The 16,273-nt window shown below is 40.3% G+C and overlaps 4 protein-coding genes across 4 annotated transcripts; 2 read left to right on the top strand and 2 right to left on the bottom strand.

Annotated features, from left to right (window-relative positions):
- The first annotated feature begins 3,968 nt into the window (after positions 1-3,968).
- Positions 3,969-7,958, top strand: LOC129753348 (uncharacterized protein K02A2.6-like). Its single transcript, XM_055749161.1, has one exon. It carries the CDS (start codon positions 3,969-3,971, stop codon positions 7,956-7,958), a length of 3,990 nt encoding a protein of 1,329 aa, XP_055605136.1.
- Positions 7,959-8,267: 309 nt separating this feature from the next.
- On the bottom strand, positions 8,268-9,437 carry LOC129757905 (uncharacterized). Its single transcript, XM_055755289.1, has 4 exons — positions 9,266-9,437; positions 8,961-9,164; positions 8,648-8,897; positions 8,268-8,499 (listed from the first exon to the last, which is right to left on the bottom strand). The coding sequence occupies exons 1-4, from the start codon at positions 9,278-9,280 to the stop codon at positions 8,426-8,428; spliced, it is 543 nt and encodes a 180-aa protein (XP_055611264.1). The 5' UTR covers positions 9,281-9,437; the 3' UTR covers positions 8,268-8,425.
- A 1,889-nt stretch (positions 9,438-11,326) lies between these two features.
- LOC129756883 (26S proteasome non-ATPase regulatory subunit 8) lies at positions 11,327-12,465 on the top strand. Its single transcript, XM_055753928.1, has 3 exons — positions 11,327-11,558; positions 11,616-11,791; positions 11,851-12,465. The coding sequence occupies exons 1-3, from the start codon at positions 11,460-11,462 to the stop codon at positions 12,362-12,364; spliced, it is 789 nt and encodes a 262-aa protein (XP_055609903.1). The 5' UTR covers positions 11,327-11,459; the 3' UTR covers positions 12,365-12,465.
- On the bottom strand, positions 12,413-15,786 carry LOC129751555 (DNA repair protein XRCC1). The gene is made up of 6 exons (XM_055747133.1): positions 15,382-15,786; positions 14,993-15,322; positions 13,916-14,935; positions 13,774-13,862; positions 12,726-13,289; positions 12,413-12,661 (listed from the first exon to the last, which is right to left on the bottom strand). The coding sequence occupies exons 1-6, from the start codon at positions 15,427-15,429 to the stop codon at positions 12,505-12,507; spliced, it is 2,208 nt and encodes a 735-aa protein (XP_055603108.1). The 5' UTR covers positions 15,430-15,786; the 3' UTR covers positions 12,413-12,504.
- Positions 15,787-16,273: the final 487 nt, after the last annotated feature.

Raw genomic sequence — 16,273 nt, 5'->3', positions numbered from 1 at the left:
TTAAGCGTGTATAACTCAGAATATGTGTGAACGTACCCGAGAAAATAAATTGAAAGAATGAGAGCGAAAATATTAAATTATGAAAGTAAAAATGAGAAAGCGTATCGCGATAAAGTGTCGAGTCAGTCTATCAACAAAATTTGGATCGCATGGTCGCGTATTGGAAGTTAAACAAAAACGGGAATTCATTGAATGTCCGAATACTTGACTTGTTTGGTGAGACATGAGTTAAAGTACGACAGAATCGACATCCGGATATCCGCGCGAAAATAACCTCGGGGAAGGGCAGTGGATATTGGTTTGGCTCAAGAACATCGTACATCGTACAGATCAGTTCGGCTTCCGGGCCGTCACGATAGGAGCGGCCCGATCCAAAAAGTTTACCGGCTTGATGATTTCTAGCTCCTGCAGACGATGGAGCTCGTCTTCCACCAATGTCTCTTTGCTGTACGGAACTGGTCGTTTCGGGCGAAAGATAGGTTTGGATTTGCCTTTGAGTACCAACCGAACAGACGATTTGTTGCAAAGGCCCATTACGGAGGTAAACACTTCGGGGAACCGTGCTTGCAAAGCCGACACACTCGGCGTATATGTAGCGTCATCTTTGTATCATAAGGCAGTGATTGGGCGGTCCCACAAATTAAACGACTCCAACTCCAACTTTAGGATATGCTATAAAGCACTTACCGCTTTTTGTGCAGCCGTTGATGGTGATTTGGCACTGCAGTTCCGCCGTGAGATCTAGTGGTTCGACATCTTGCTGAATTCAGTTTGGGTTTTCTAAGTTTCACCCAAGATCGATGCGATATGACCGGAATATCCCCGGTGTTTAGTTGCAGTCGAAGAGGGACGTTGTTTATATTTACATCCACAAATTTTATTCCTGCCCCAACTTTGTGTGCCAGTGTTTTTGTTGAAATTGTGCGCCTTTTCTCTTTTCTTGTGTTCTTCGCACCGCTGTTGTCTTGAGGTGTTGCGTGGGCTTAGAGAAACAAGCGCAATAGCCTTCACGGTGACCAACTCTGCCGCAAGACTGGCACTTGCTCATGGAACCGACGGTCTTTATTGAAGTGCATCCCACCGCACGACCAACAGGGAGTTTTTGGTTGCGGTGTGGATTGCTGCTTCTGGATTGATGAAACGGTTGCTTAACCTTTAGCGGTCTGGTCACCATATTTACCACCGAGGATGTCGACTTCACCTGTACCGTATCCTGCTTCAGGTTCACCAAACTGTTGCACTGCTCTACGACCTGCTTCAGGGTGAGGTCGGCAGATTCGTTGAGCTTGTTGATCAACCCCATCCTGATTTGATTTTAGACCACAAACGAAGTAAAACATTTGAAATGCTCCTCGGTTAGCTCGGAGTGTTCAAACTCGACGCAAGCCTTGTTGACCCTGCATGAATAGGCCAGGCAATCTTCTCTAGGATCTTTCGTTGTCTGAAAACAGTTGTAACTTCGATGGAAAGTTGAGACAGTAACAGAAAAGTGCTTTGAGTTCGCTTACTGTCTCATCGAACGTCGAGTCCCATATGACGTCCTAGGAAGAATGGAGCTATGGTAGCGTTCGTGGTCTGGTGGGCTCAATTAGGAGGAGCCGCACTTTCGCCGGATCGATCAGCTTTGTTGCGTCGCGTTCTAACATGTCACTGTAGCGGAAAAATCAAGCGTCAAAGGTGTGTCCATTGACCTTATCGTAGGCGAACTCCGCCATGTTGCTCGCCATGTGTCCCGCGAGACCCTTTTGTGCTGCCCGCGAAGCTTTTTTCAAATTTTCATGCCTTTTCAACAATGGATTGTTAGGAAAATTTGAATGACTTGATCAAAATATGCTCTTATTTATCTGCATTTGCCCACAATCATTGAGATTGTTAACTTTTTCTGGCTTTTAAGCATTTATTATGTTCTGCTCAAGGCATAAATGCAATATTTGTTATTAGCATAACCTAATTTAGGGTTTTTTTTTAAATTCAGGATACATTTTTCCTTATAATTTAACCCTTACCACCTTGAAAAGCAAAATCCATTAAAGTGAGGAAGAGCAGCTAAAGCTACACATGATCAAAGGAATTTCGCAATCCGTTAGTGAAGTCATTATTTTCGTCTTAAGCAAAAATAAAGGTGAATGATAAAAATATGCTCAGCAGATAATTTTCTATCTAATTTGGTAAAAAGGCTTGTTTTGTTACCATTCAAATACTGGCAAAAAAATTCAAACCAAAACCTTATTAAATATTATTTGTTTCTGAATATTGACGAAAAAACGAAAGTTTAATAATAAAGTGGGTGAACGATTTTAGATCTTGTATTAACATGAATCAGCCGGCATTAAAGTTACCGACAAAAATTATTATTTTTTGATAAAAACCATAGATATCGGAAATTCTGTGATTTGACCCAAAAGTTATTTGACGATAATCTGTGATGCTTTTTTCAGAAATTTGATAGAAAATTTATAACAAACATCGATAAATTGAGTTGTTTCACTCATAATATAGCTTTTGAAATCCTATCCCAATGATATCTAAATAAGATAAAAAATAATGAAAATCTGGATAAAAATTCTAGAATCAAGCATGTAGTTTTGAAGATAGTTGCTTAAAAATATGTGACATTGAAAATTTTTCTGTGATTTCTATACAACCTTGCTCAACGTCTCAATGCAATGATCCAATATAGAACTTCGATTTTAAAAACGAGGTTCTTTTCGTTAGTTGGAAAAAAATCTAGGCTTTGAGGACAAGTTTTAATTATGGAAAAACAAAATACAGAAAGTCAATTAGCAATTCAACGTCCAACGCTAAGAAGACGGTGATTGACTATTGAAAAATTGAGAGAGAGTTAAAAATGACAAAGATTTAGTGATGTACCTTTTCAATATCGGGTATTTAAAAAGTCGTGTTGAATTTCTGTTATTAAACTCGTGAATTCGGTTTATCTGTCCTATTTAAAATTTGTCTTCGCCAAAAATTTGTAGTTATAAAAACTGACGTGAAGTTCTGCTAATTATAAAAAAAAAAAAGTTATTTTAAGTGCGGCCCGCCGACAAGATTTCAAATTTAAATTGGCCCGTTAGTTCAAAAGGTTGCTCACCCCTGGTCTGGCACGATTTCGTCCCTGGGCAACTCTTGATGGCCTGCTGTTTAGAGGCCAACTGCTCGGACATCCGTGTCTTGAGGGCTGCTGATTGGTCAAGAGTCGCAGAAATGCTTCCGAAAAGTTGCTGCAGCCGCATCTTTGTTGGTGTCCGGCATAACGTGGTTTTTTGCTAACCAAATTTGGCTAACTGTTTTTGATAAAAACGGCCGCTTTATGTACGTACTAGCTCCGGCCTCGTCACCACTGTTGCGTGACCGGTTGTGCGATTCAACGACCCGGAATCACAGTTTAAAATAAGGTTGTATATTGAGTTTAAAATGGACTTGTACAATAACGTGTAAACTGAATCTCACATGAATATAATAAGAATGGTAGTTCTGATAGATTCTGATGACGTTTCCTGGTTGCCGTTCGTCACCGTTACGAAACTGCGGCATCTGTCAGGCTGACGGTTAGGTTGGATTGGATGGGTGATGGGAGGTGTGGGTGGAGATGATAGGTGTTTAATGGGTGGTAATGGGAGGCGTGTTTGAATGTTGGGTGAAGTAGTGTGATAGGTGGTGTTGTAGTATTACGTAGTCTATTACCTCTCTATTTGACGGCCTTTATGGCCACACCTTTGTATGACACACACCATGTAAAAAGAGAAAAAGGTATCAATAAAGTCAGTTGTTCTTTGTATTTCCACCAAGTAAAACATGGTGTCAGAAGCTACGTGAGCTTCATTTGTTTTTTCCGGCGTCATTTTGAAAATCGCGGAAGTTTTGATTCGGGAAGTACCGGTTCCAAATAAACGTTTTTAAGAAAAGTTTTACTTCGGTCGTTTATTATTCCGGAAGAGTTCCCGTGTTGTGATTATTATCACATGATGGAGATGCAGGAGTTTTTTGAAAGCCAGACAGCGATGTTCCGTTCGCTCATTGAACAAATGCAACGGATGAACACTGGCGCTACAGCTGCAGCAGCAGGCGGATCATCTCCAGGATTTGTTCCATTGCCCCCACCGTTATCTGTGGAAGGAGACATGGAACGAAATTTTGACTTTTTCATGTCAAATTGGCAGAACTATGCCAAGAGTATCGGAGTGGATAGATGGCCCCAGCAAGACGAAGAAAGAAAAGTTAGTTTGTTAATGTCTGTCATTGGAGAAGCTGCTCTTAAAAAGTACAGCAACTTTGAGCTTACTCAAGAGGAGAGACATAACCTCGAACTCGCGGTGGCAGCAATCAAAGCGAAGGTAGTGGTTGAACGCAACAAAAACATCGACAGGTTGGATTTTTTCGAAGCCCAACAACACCCATTAGAATGTACCGAGGACTTCCTACTTCGTTTAAAACATCTGAGCCGGCTGGCCAAACTCGGAGATCTCCGTGATGAATTAGTCGTGTTCAAACTAGCTACATCTAACAAGTGGCCCCACCTCCGACAAAAAATGCTGACAAAACCAGACATCACTGAAGCGGACGCAGTAGCTATGTGCCGCAACCAGGAACTCGGAGAAGCGCGCTCACAACAAGCTGAGGTCAACAAACTTAAAAAGTCTGCCAAGTTAATGAAGTGCAAATTTTGTGGCGACCGCCACGAATTTAAAAAAGGAGCTTGTCCAGCGATCGGCAAGAAGTGCACTGCTTGTGGTGGAAAAAACCACTACGAGCGTGTTTGTAAATCGGAAGGAAAGATCCATAAGAAGAAGCGTCGAGTTAACGTGCTTGAAGAAGAACCGAATAGTGATTATTATGCTGAGTCATCCACGGAAAGTGAAAAAGAAACAGAAAATAGTGAAGATGAAGCAGAAATTCGGAAAATTTACGACAACTCCGCTTCCGGAGGGCAAGTTTTGGCAGATTTAGAAGTTAACGTCACCGGCTATTGGAAAACGATCAAATGTGAATTGGACACCGGAGCAAATACAAGTATCATTGGGAAGAATTGGCTGAACAAAATTGTTGGATCAACAGAAACCAAAATCACCCCGTCAAATCTTCGTCTATTTAGTTTCGGTGGAAATCCGATTCCAGTATTGGGCGAAACGAAAATTAGCTGCAGACGAAATGGAAAAAGATATAAATTAGTTTTCCAAGTGGTTGAGGTAGACCATATTCCACTGTTGTCAGCGAACGCCAGCAAGACTTTGGGTTATGTGAAGTTTTGTAACTCAGTGTCTTTTGCGACAGCCACAGATTCCACGAGTTTGCTGAATATCCATCGTTTGGAAGCAATGAAGATAGTCGATCAGTACAAAAGCGTTTTTGAAGGATATGGTCGTTTTGCCGGTGAAGTGTCGTTGGAGGTTGATCAGTCTGTACAACCATGTATCCAACCTCCAAGAAGAATCCCTTTAGCGTTTCGTGGCCCTCTGAAAGAAGAATTGGACAAACTCGAAAGAGATGGCATTGTGATTAAAGAGTTTGCGCACACGGAATGGGTGAGCAATGTGGTTCTCGTGAAACGTGAAAAAGATAAAACCAGCTCGATTCGCATATGTCTCGATCCAGTTCATCTCAATCAAGCTCTGAAAAGACCAAACTTGCAATTCCCGACCATAGATGAAATCCTCCCAGAACTTGGTAGAGCCAAAATATTCACAATGGTAGATGCTCGAAAAGGGTTTTGGCACGTCGTCCTGGATGAAAAGAGCAGTCGCCTGACTACCTTTTGGACACCCTTTGGCAGGTGTGGAGAATCTATGGAGCAAGCACTTGTCGATCACAATCGGAATCTGCGGAACCTGTTGGAGCGCCTCGAGAAAAGTGATGTTAAATTGAATCGTGAAAAATTAAAAGTGTGTGAACGATCTGTGAAGTTTTACGGTCATATATTGAGTGATAGCGGTCTCAGACCGGATGATTCAAAAGTGTCTACTATAAAAAACTATCCAGTGCCTACAAATAAAAAAGAATTACACCGATTCGTTGGATTGGTGACCTACCTGGGAAGATTTTTGCCGAATCTAAGTGCCAACATTACGATGTTAAGAAGATTGATCTCGGAAAAAGAAGAGTGGAATTGGTCCTCAGCACACGAAGAAGAATTCAATCGATTAAAGTTTATGGTGTCTGATGTAAAGACGTTGTGCTACTATGATCAGTCTCAACCTCTAGTGATAGAATGCGATGCTAGTTGTTATGGTTTGGGCGTAGCGGTTTTTCAGCGCAATGGTGTGGTAGGATACGCTTCTAGAACACTCACGACAACCGAAAAAAATTATGCCCAAATTGAAAAAGAACTTTTGGCAATACTTTTTGCGTGTGTTCGGTTCGACCAGTTAGTAGTCGGTAATCGAAAAGTTACGGTGAAAACAGACCACAAACCATTAGTTAACGTATTTAGAAAGCCGTTAATTTCAGCCCCTCGCAGATTACAACGAATGTTGTTGAATCTCCAGCGATATCAGTTGAACATTGAGTATGCTACGGGTAAAGACAATGTGGTCGCGGACGCCTTGTCTCGTGCACCATTACCTGTTTCTTTAGAAGAAGATGATAACAAAAAGTTTACCGTATATCAAGTGTTCAGTGAATTACATAACCTACAACTAGCATCTTTCTTCAAAGTGTCTGAGGACTGCTTGAATGAAGTTGTTGAGGAGACCAAAAAAGATTCCACGATGCAGCAGATCATCTCGTACATACATTGTGGTTGGCCAGCAGCTGTGACCAGTCTACCGGAAGGCGTCAAAGTGTACTTTAAGTACAAACATGAATTGGCTACTCAGGAAGGATTGGTGTATAGAAATGACCGCATACTTGTACCATACGCTTTGAGGAAGCGAATGGTTTCGAAAGCGCATGTGAGTCATAATGGAGTGGAAGCGACATTGAAGTTAGCTCGTGCTAACTTGTTTTGGCCAGGAATGAGTGCACAAATCCGAGATTCAGTTGCAGCGTGTTCTATCTGTGCCAAGTTTGCCTCATCTCAAGTAGCTCCTCCAATGCAAACTCATCCGTTTCAACTTATATCCCTCGACGTATTTTTCGCTGATTATCAAGGACAAAAACGAAAATTCCTTGTGACCGTCGATCACTATTCCGACTTTTTTGAGGTCAACCTTTTGAAAGATTTAACTCCGGGATCGACTATAACTGCCTGTAAATCTAATTTTGCTCGCCATGGTCGTCCTCAGGTCGTACTGTCTGACAATGGTACGAATTTCTACAGTCGAGAGTGGGGGGCTTTCACTAAAGAATGGGACTTTAAGCACACGACATCGGCTCCAAACCATCAGCAGGCAAACGGAAAGGCGGAGGCCGCTGTCAAAATCGCTAAACATCTTTTAAAAAAAGCCGAATCTTCTGGAACGGATTTCTGGTACGCACTCCTTCATTGGCGGAATATCCCCAATAAGATCGGGTCGAGTCCAGTGCAGAGGTTGTTTTCTAGAAACACAAAATGTGGCCTACCAACATCAGCTAGCAAGTTAACACCGAAAGTTGTGGAAAATGTTGCTGAGGCAATCGAGACTAATAGAAAAAAAGCCAAGCAACAGTATGATAAAAAAACGAGAGAGCTGCCGGATTTGGAAGTTGGATCACCGGTCTATGTTCAACTTAATCCAGAATCTTCTAAGCACTGGACCCCAGCGGTAATACACCAACGTCAAAACGAGCGCTCCTTTGTAGTAGATGTTCAAGGGTCAAGCTACAGACGTGATCGCAAACATCTGAAGCCGCGTAAAGAGCCGATTACGCCCTCATCTGTTCAAAACCATCCAAGTTTGCCAACAACGTTCACCAACGAGCAGGTCCTGGTACCCGATCACACATCGTCTGTCAGTCTGAATGATCAAGCTGCAGATACTGCAACACCGGAGAAGAATGACAACACGATGGGCACCCGCATAATCAATTACAATATATAGAGAATATTCTATATTGTCTGTAAACGTTATCGTTTATTGTAAAGTGAACAGTATATGTACAATAACACAGACCATATTAACAATCTGTATTATGATTATCTGTTAAAGTACCATATGGGGAAAGGGCTGTTAAGCATGTTTACCATTCAAAAAGAGCGATTTTTTCGAACAAATATTTCATGCTACATTATTGGATACGGTTAAAATATCATCCACTTTTGGCGAGCAAAACAATCTACCTGAATGTTCTAGCTACGTTGGAATACAAAATCATAGATTTCATCAACTTCAATGGATATAGTTTGCTTATAGTAGTTTGTAGTAAAAATAACGCTCAATCATACGTTCCGCATATTGTAAAATATTTTTAAAAAGAGCTTCCCTGTACCATAACCAATATAGTTCCAATTCTTTCCCACAAAAAATAAAATAAAATTAAAAAATTAAAATGTTGATGTTTTTATTTTTTATTTCTGATATTGCCGAATTGTAAGTACGTTTTGTAAACCAACACGGATGGCAGTACGTTCTGCGATTTTGTCTGAAAATAGAAAGGTTGAATACATGTAAGAACTTTATCTATTGGATTTTAGGTTAGACCCACGAATGCATCGGTTAATCCCCCGGGTACATAAAATGCATCGGTTAATCCCCCGGGTACATAAATTTAATAAAGTAATCAAACTTACTACAGATAAACTGCAACACGTTGGGGTCCAGTTTTTTTGGGGTTGGGTACAAACGAGTTCCGTCTTCTTTTTTCATATTGGCGTACCGATGGCACGCCTGACCGGTTACGCTCATCTTTATCAGGTTATCTGCACCCACCAAGCGAACAGCGAGCAACCCAGCAAACATGCTGTCTGTTGTCGCGCGGCCATTCAGTTCATCCAAATCTGCTACGGTCATCGGAATTCCTTCTTGCTCGGAAAAAGAAGCCTGAAAATAGATTCAAAAATAATGTAAGAAATATGTTTGCAAGGATGTATGAAATTGTTTTACCTCAGTAAACTTATTTTTGTCCTTCATCAATTGGAGTTCTTTCGACAATCGTAGTGCGTGCTCGTCCGAGGACAATTTTTCCCCCTGCACCCTCTGCAGCTTCCGCTTACTGATCTTTAATTGCTCCTTAAGCTTCTTATTTTCAGCCTCCAGAGTGAAACAATTAGTGCAGCTCACTCGATTGGTGTTTCCGACATCTTTAAGCTATAAGGAAACTTTGTCGTACACTGTTAGAGTCCTGGATAAGGTCCAGAGACAATATTCAAAGGTTGCAAATTTTTATTCTCTTATTATACTATACTTACTAAATCATATATCATATTGTCACTGTCACTGATACGATCCTGTCATAATTTATTGAGGTAATAAAATTTTGAACATGTATAATGAAATGATACTTGGAAGATATTTCATACTGGTACTGCTACCAATATATTAAGTTAATAGTTAGTACTATATCCCCAACTGTTTTTAATTATGCGGGCAGTAGAATGGAAACTGCAAACATACATCAGCCGTTAGCCGAAACTCCACGACGTCCGAAGAGAGATATTAAAGTCCCGATAAAATTCAAAGACTATCTTCTTGATTTCGAGTAATCAGTTAAATGCTAGGGAAGGGAAGATGTTGTAGTATTACGTAGTCTATTACCTCTCTATTTGACGGCCTTTATGGCCACACCTTTGTATGACACACACCATGTAAAAAGAGAAAAAGGTATCAATAAAGTCAGTTTGTTCTTTGTATTTCCACCAAGTAAAACAGGTGGGATGTGTTGGATGATGGGTTTTGGCTGGCGAGTGTCGGGTTGTGTGAGACAAGTGGTGCAGGTGCAAAAGGTGACTCTAAAAATCAAGTCATTTTACGTCACTTGGCTCGCAGAATATATGCCCCTATTCAATTCTACAAGTGCTTGCGTTTTTACAGGACCTCGATGATATCGCTCCAAATTCATATTTTTCCAATTGGCGTACACGGAAAACGGTTCGATGAATAAATGCTTTTAAATCTAAATCTTAATTATATTGTAGTAATGTTTTTTCGTCTGTGTTTTTAATAAGTTGGTTTTATTTTTTCAAAAAGTGTGAATATAAATATTGCTGCTTTGGTTATTAGCGATCATATTTTGGATTTTATCTGCAATACTCGCTGGAAACCCTGCTCAACTTGACACATACACGCTAGAAATTATTAAACCATTTAGGTTTCAAAAATAACCATTTTTGACCTTTTCCCGGGAAATGTCATTTTATGAGTTCTGCATGAGAAGTCATAAAATGACTTCTAGGGGAGAAGTTCGAATATGGTTATTTTTCAACCGAATGGGATTCTGGAGGTGAAGTTGAAAAATGGTTATTTTACAACCGAAATTGAAATGAGCTACTTTTTTAGATCCATGAGGATTTCTCATCAAATTTTTAATAAAAATCAGAGTTTTTCAATTAAATATTCTTATTTATTACATGATTCACAAATAAAAATAAGTATAATGGCATTTTTGCAAAGCCTTATACTTCTCCGGTCACGATAGTCATTCTTCCGATGATTAACTGCACCACCTCCTCCTCTTCCTGCCCGATTCGGGTCATTTCGTCATCGATCCCTCAAGAATCCTTCGTCACCTGCGTTACGATTCCCCCGGAATGCTGATGGCCCTGTGACAACAATTGACCTCTCTTCTGATTCAGCTGCAAGCTGCCGTTGTATCATCCGGAAATCTGTAGCTGCTCCTGCTGTTGATTTGGAAATTGATTGTGTTGTTGATGAGGGCCTCGCCCAGACATTTCGAGCTACCGACAGCAAAGAAGCTCCTGCACGGCCGGTGTTTTATGGACAGTTCGATCGGATTCTGCTTTCCGGAGGGTAAGGAAAATGACCCGGAAGACCCGCAATTTCAGCATCCTATTGGGGATCAAATAATTCGCATTAATTTCGAGTATCTCGCATATTATTCATTAAGGACTTACCTTCAGCAAGAAACGTTTGCCGTATAATTTTCACTTCTAGCAATACAAAATGGATTAATTCCTAAATTCGTTTATTTTTTTCTTCCGAAAAACGCACCCGGCTGCAAAAGCAATAATTTCCAAAATGGCGATAAAGAAATACCATTTTTTCAACCATTTTGTGGTTAATGCTTGAGAACTATCAAAATGGTTAAATTTCTTCCCAGAAAAATTCTTAAAAAATAACCATATTGAAAGTTTGTCATCAAAAACAATAAAATGGTTATTCTATAAACATAAATGGTTAGATAAAAATGAGCGTGTAGAAAATTTTCCAAGCGCTCTGTTTATGCGTAGCGGCTGGCCGTCATTTATACAAAATTTTATACCAGCGGCATTACACGAGCGGCAGCGCCGTGACATTTCGTTGAGTTTATTTTGCATTCTCATCACCGTCATCCGCCGTGCTCTGTGCAAATCTGTTTTCTAATTTGTATCCATCGCTAGTCTTTTTCGGAAATTTCAGCCATTCAATTTGAAATATCGGCGCAACATGGATAACGTCGCCAGCCTGTACAAGCAGCTGAAGGCCGAGTGGGCCAAGGGTCCGTCCAACCTGAAGCAATGCGGAACTTTGCTGGATAAACTTAAGGTTCGAGGTTTAGACATATTTGTAAAGATATTCTTATTTTTTATTCAATTTCTGTAGATTGCATTAATCGAATTGTCCTATCTGCCGACGGGAACAGGTCCCACTAACAAACAGGAACTGATCATGACCCGTGATGTTCTGGAGCTTGGAGTCGAATATAGCGTAGCCACCAAGAATATTCCTGCCTTCGAGCGATACATCTCACAACTCAAGTGTTACTACTACGATTACAAGTAAGCTGTTCGGATGTTATTTCAAAATTGAAAATTAACAGTAACGTTATCATTTCCAGAAATGAAATCGGTGAATCAAAGAACAAATACCAATTGTTGGGTTTGAATCTATTGTTCCTTTTGTCTCAAAACCGAGTGGCCGAATTCCACACCGAATTGGAGCTGCTGCCAGCTGACATAATCCAAGAAAACGAGTTCATTCGACACCCGTTAGCGCTGGAACAATATCTCATGGAGGGACGCTATAATAAAATTTTCCAGGCCAAGGGTAACGCTCCGGCTGAAAGTTACAACTTTTTCATCGATATTCTGCTGCAAACGGTCCGCGATGAGATCGGGGCCTGTTTGGAGAGTTCGTACGAAAAAGTTTCTGTTCAGGAAGCAGCTAAACGATTGAATTTAAAGTCTAAGGATGAGGTCAAACAATTTGGAGAGAAAAAAGCCTGGAAACTGAATCCGGACGGATTTTACTACTTCGTTAGCGAGCTGGTGAAGCCAAAGGAACCGATCCCATCTCGGGAACTGGCAGAGCAGGCTATCTTCTATGCACGTGAACTGGAGATGATTGTTTAGAGAAGTAAGATAGAAGGACATTTCTTTCGATTTGTCTACACCACGAGCGGCTCTTGGACGTTACGTGTATAATATTAATAAATAAAACTGTAAACAAAGAACGGAAAGATGGACTTAAAACAGTAATTTGAAGGTTTCTATCAGGGTTTATACCTCTGAGTAGGTATGAGGCATTCCATATCGTGGCATTCGTAGATCCAAAGTGGCTTGATAAGTTCTCCTTTAAAGCTATCGGGCATAGGTTTTTTGTTTCTGGTTACAACATAGTCTGCCTCAGCTATTGTTTTCGTAACAAATCTGGAAATAGTGAGGAAAAAATTTGAACTCTTTTTTTATTCGAATATTTAGTTTTAAAACCAACCCTTTGTAAAGCGAAACATACTGCTCCAGTTTTATCAAATCGACTGCCCCAACTGCATCGTCCAGGTAAAACGTTTTCCCTTGGAAGAATTGCTTCGAATCTCCGTTTTCTGCTTTACCTGAAGAATCTGGCTCTTCCTCGGTGCTTTTATCGTACATGCCATAATTATCTTGCGGTTTGCTAGGATCATGTTTTTGGTTCTGTCTAATCCTTTCGATTTCTTCCTCCGTATCGGAGCCTGACACTTCATACGTTTCCGGTTTATCTCCTTCGATCATAATCACATCGTCCAAATCGTAATGAGCGAGAGCTTCTTCATCGGTTTCCTTCTGAGATGATTGTTTCGGCGATGGCTTAGTTGATTGAACACCGTTGCTTGGTTTGCTATCGATATCCAGGATTTCCTCCTCCGAGTCGGATTTTTCGGCTTCCTTAGAGTCGAGTGCAAACTTGCGCCATGAAATGCGCTTTCGAAGCGCGTGGCACCGTTCTATCCATTCTTTCTTTACAATTTTGCCGTGACCACGAACTTGGTTGTACTTCGGGGTGTTCTTGAAGGCACAACTGAAGGATAACACAGATAAATTATATTCTGTTTAAAATATATCTTAGATGATGATGATATTTATTTAAGACCTTTTAACCTTAGAGGTCATTCGGGTCTGATTCCAAGTACAATATATCTTAGAGTAAATACATATTTTCAATAACATATATTTTGTTAGTGTAAATAAGTAATTATATACATTTAAAATTTCGGTCTGAAAGCATTGAAGAACATTGCGTTTTTTTTTTAATTTCAAGTTTTAAAAAAATCGCTATATTTCTGGATTGGCTGACCTTTTTTCCAGTGCTGCGGAAACAAAACTTAAGATCAGAAAGAAAGGGTTTCCTTAGTTTCAAACCTGAGGTTTAAATTTTAAAAATTTCCATCATTTTAAATGTAAATAAACTTTGACTTTTTTGAGATATTCAAAATATCTCTGCCTGTAGATGTCAGATAAGATATAAAAGTTACTAGTTCTATTGCAAATTCATTGATACCTACATCAAATGGGTGCAACTGGAATCCCAATCCGATTTATATTTTGCCCCTAGTGCAAGAGCTTGGGTCCGCAGGTTTGCTCTATCGGGATTCTAGAATAAAAAAAATCCTAGTCATCAGTTTTTTTTAAACTTGTAAAACTAACCTGAATCCCACTTATGACCAAAATCACGTTTTCCAGCAACTTGTTGAAAGGTTTGTATTGTGCCGGCTTTTTCTGTTTACTACTTTCGTCATCCGATGAAAGTTGTAACCGTTGTTTTTTACTAACACTACTACCTTGAGGGTTCCTCTCCGAGGAGCTCGTGTTGGCACTCGAATGACGTTTCCGAATTTCGGGTGTGGCCTCTAAATTGCTAGTCTTTTTCGTCGAATTAAGTTCTCTGGAAGTTCGTTGTTCAGATTTATTCGACACCACATGCTTATCTTTAAGGGCCTTCTCAGATTGCGCTTCCTTATTCGGCGTCGAAGGAGGAGAATCGTCGAAGAGGAAGTTTTTAAACTTGGAGGAAGACGTGTCGTGTGATTTTTCTTTTTTCTCAGTAAGAGATCGATCTTTGCGGTCCTTATCTTTTCTGGCGTCTTTCTCGCGCTGCAGTCGCATTCGATCTTGAGCCAGCTTCTTCTCCAGTTTTTCGTTCGATTCATCGTCCTCTTTGTTGTAAAGGATACTATCGCTGTTACGATTTTTCGGTTTGATAATTTCTGCGTCATCATCATCATCGAAAAGCCGTGGCTTCGCCTTAGGGGTGTTTATGATCGCTCTTTTGGCCACTGGAGTGGACTGTTTCTGTTTGAGTGCCGCAGGAGTGGACGCATTACGAATGGCCGCAGCAGTCGAAATTGAAGCTCCACTGGTCTTGTTTATCACTGGACTTTGTGCGCTCGGTTCCAGCCCGTTTCGAGATTGCTTCCAGCGAGCAAAAAGTGTTGTGGACGAACTAGCCCCATCAGAATCAGGCGATTCTTCTCTTATTGTGAAACGGCCCAATTGTAAAACTTTTGGTGGTTCCTTTTTAACAGTTTCTTCATCAATCTTTTTTTGAAATTTTTCCGGGACCAAGGATTTGTTGTTGCTTGGTTTGATTTCGGCACTTGGTGAGTGAAGCTTCACAAAAGACACTCCATATTGCACCCGACTGTTGAATGGCTGGGTACAAATTATCTAAAACAAAACATTAATTTTAAAATCTAACATGTAAATTCAAGAAAAACAGCTCACCTTAACTAAATCCCACCGATCTTTGGCCACCGATTCAATAAGAGCGGACATCGAAAAGCATCGGACCCGGTTTGGGTTCTCTGAGTTGCGACTTTCAATCGGGGACATGAAAGAGGAAGTGAGCATAATTTCCCGGAACTCCGGCTGACTGGGTCCACTTCGAGCGACCAGCACTTCGATGAACGCCGAATGTTCGTTACCGATGTCAATCCCATTAATGTTAATGGGTTTCTCCAGCCGCAACACGACGTATGCACTTTTTTCTCCAGGCTCTCGACACTTCCATTTGCGAACGTCTTTGGCCTGCAGCAGATTATTGGCCGGGAAATTCTGGGATTGGAGAAGTTTTAAATGATTGCAAAAAAAAAGTTCTCAAAAAATAAACTTACTGGATCTTCGCTACTGAAGTTTTCCACTGCTTGGATGGCGATAGGCATTTTCACAGTTCGTTATATCGCTGATAGGTTTATTTTAACGATAAACAGTAATGTAGTTGAATTTTTAAATAAACCCACTTTTTTAATTTAAAACGTGATTACAACAAATTTATAGTATTTTTGAGCCAGTTTGATACACGGAGAAAATTCGCACTTTAAAATTTTGTTTTACATACACGCAAAATCATCTGCACGTCGTGGCTTCGTGAAAAACAACATAATTTTTATCCAAATCATTTTCACGTATAGATGCCAATGAGGTTATTTGAAACACGATAGAGGTTCTCCGACTTCCACAGTAAGGAGGCGAGGAGTGAGCGGGAATCTCAATGAGTTTGTTTACAAACATAAAATTATTTGCACAGCTTTTCTGTGGTTTGTAGGTAAACAAACTCCATGAGTTCCGCAGTTGTATAGACTAAACAGCCAAAATGCCGGAATCAGGAATTTGATACACTGAACCTCGAAAATACCCAAACTTGAGAACTTTCCCCGCCAACCCGAATGAAACTCCCTCCCTACAGGTTTGGCTATTGGTGGCATAACCCAAAGCTAAGCTCTCAAAGGAGAACTGATCATCCCCCAAAATCTGATACCGCAATAAAATGGAAATCAAAATAAAAAAAATTACTGCAGGTACGGGAATCACACCCATACCTGCAATGGCTCTGCGATTACCATCTCAGGATTTTTTTTTTTTTTTTAAATCTTTATTTGAAACGGCTCATACCTTTAGGCTTTAAGGAGCCAAACTCGTTTTGTTTGATTACAATTGTGTGCTTATATCTAGTTCACTTTTAAAGAAAAAAGAAGATAGATAGGGAAATATGAAAATAAAAAGAAA

Source organism: Uranotaenia lowii, chromosome 3 (assembly GCF_029784155.1).
Source record: "Uranotaenia lowii strain MFRU-FL chromosome 3, ASM2978415v1, whole genome shotgun sequence".
Taxonomy (NCBI): Eukaryota; Metazoa; Arthropoda; class Insecta; order Diptera; family Culicidae; genus Uranotaenia; species Uranotaenia lowii.
Note: the sequence above shows the minus strand (reverse complement) of the source record. Positions and strands in the feature narration are given on the sequence as shown.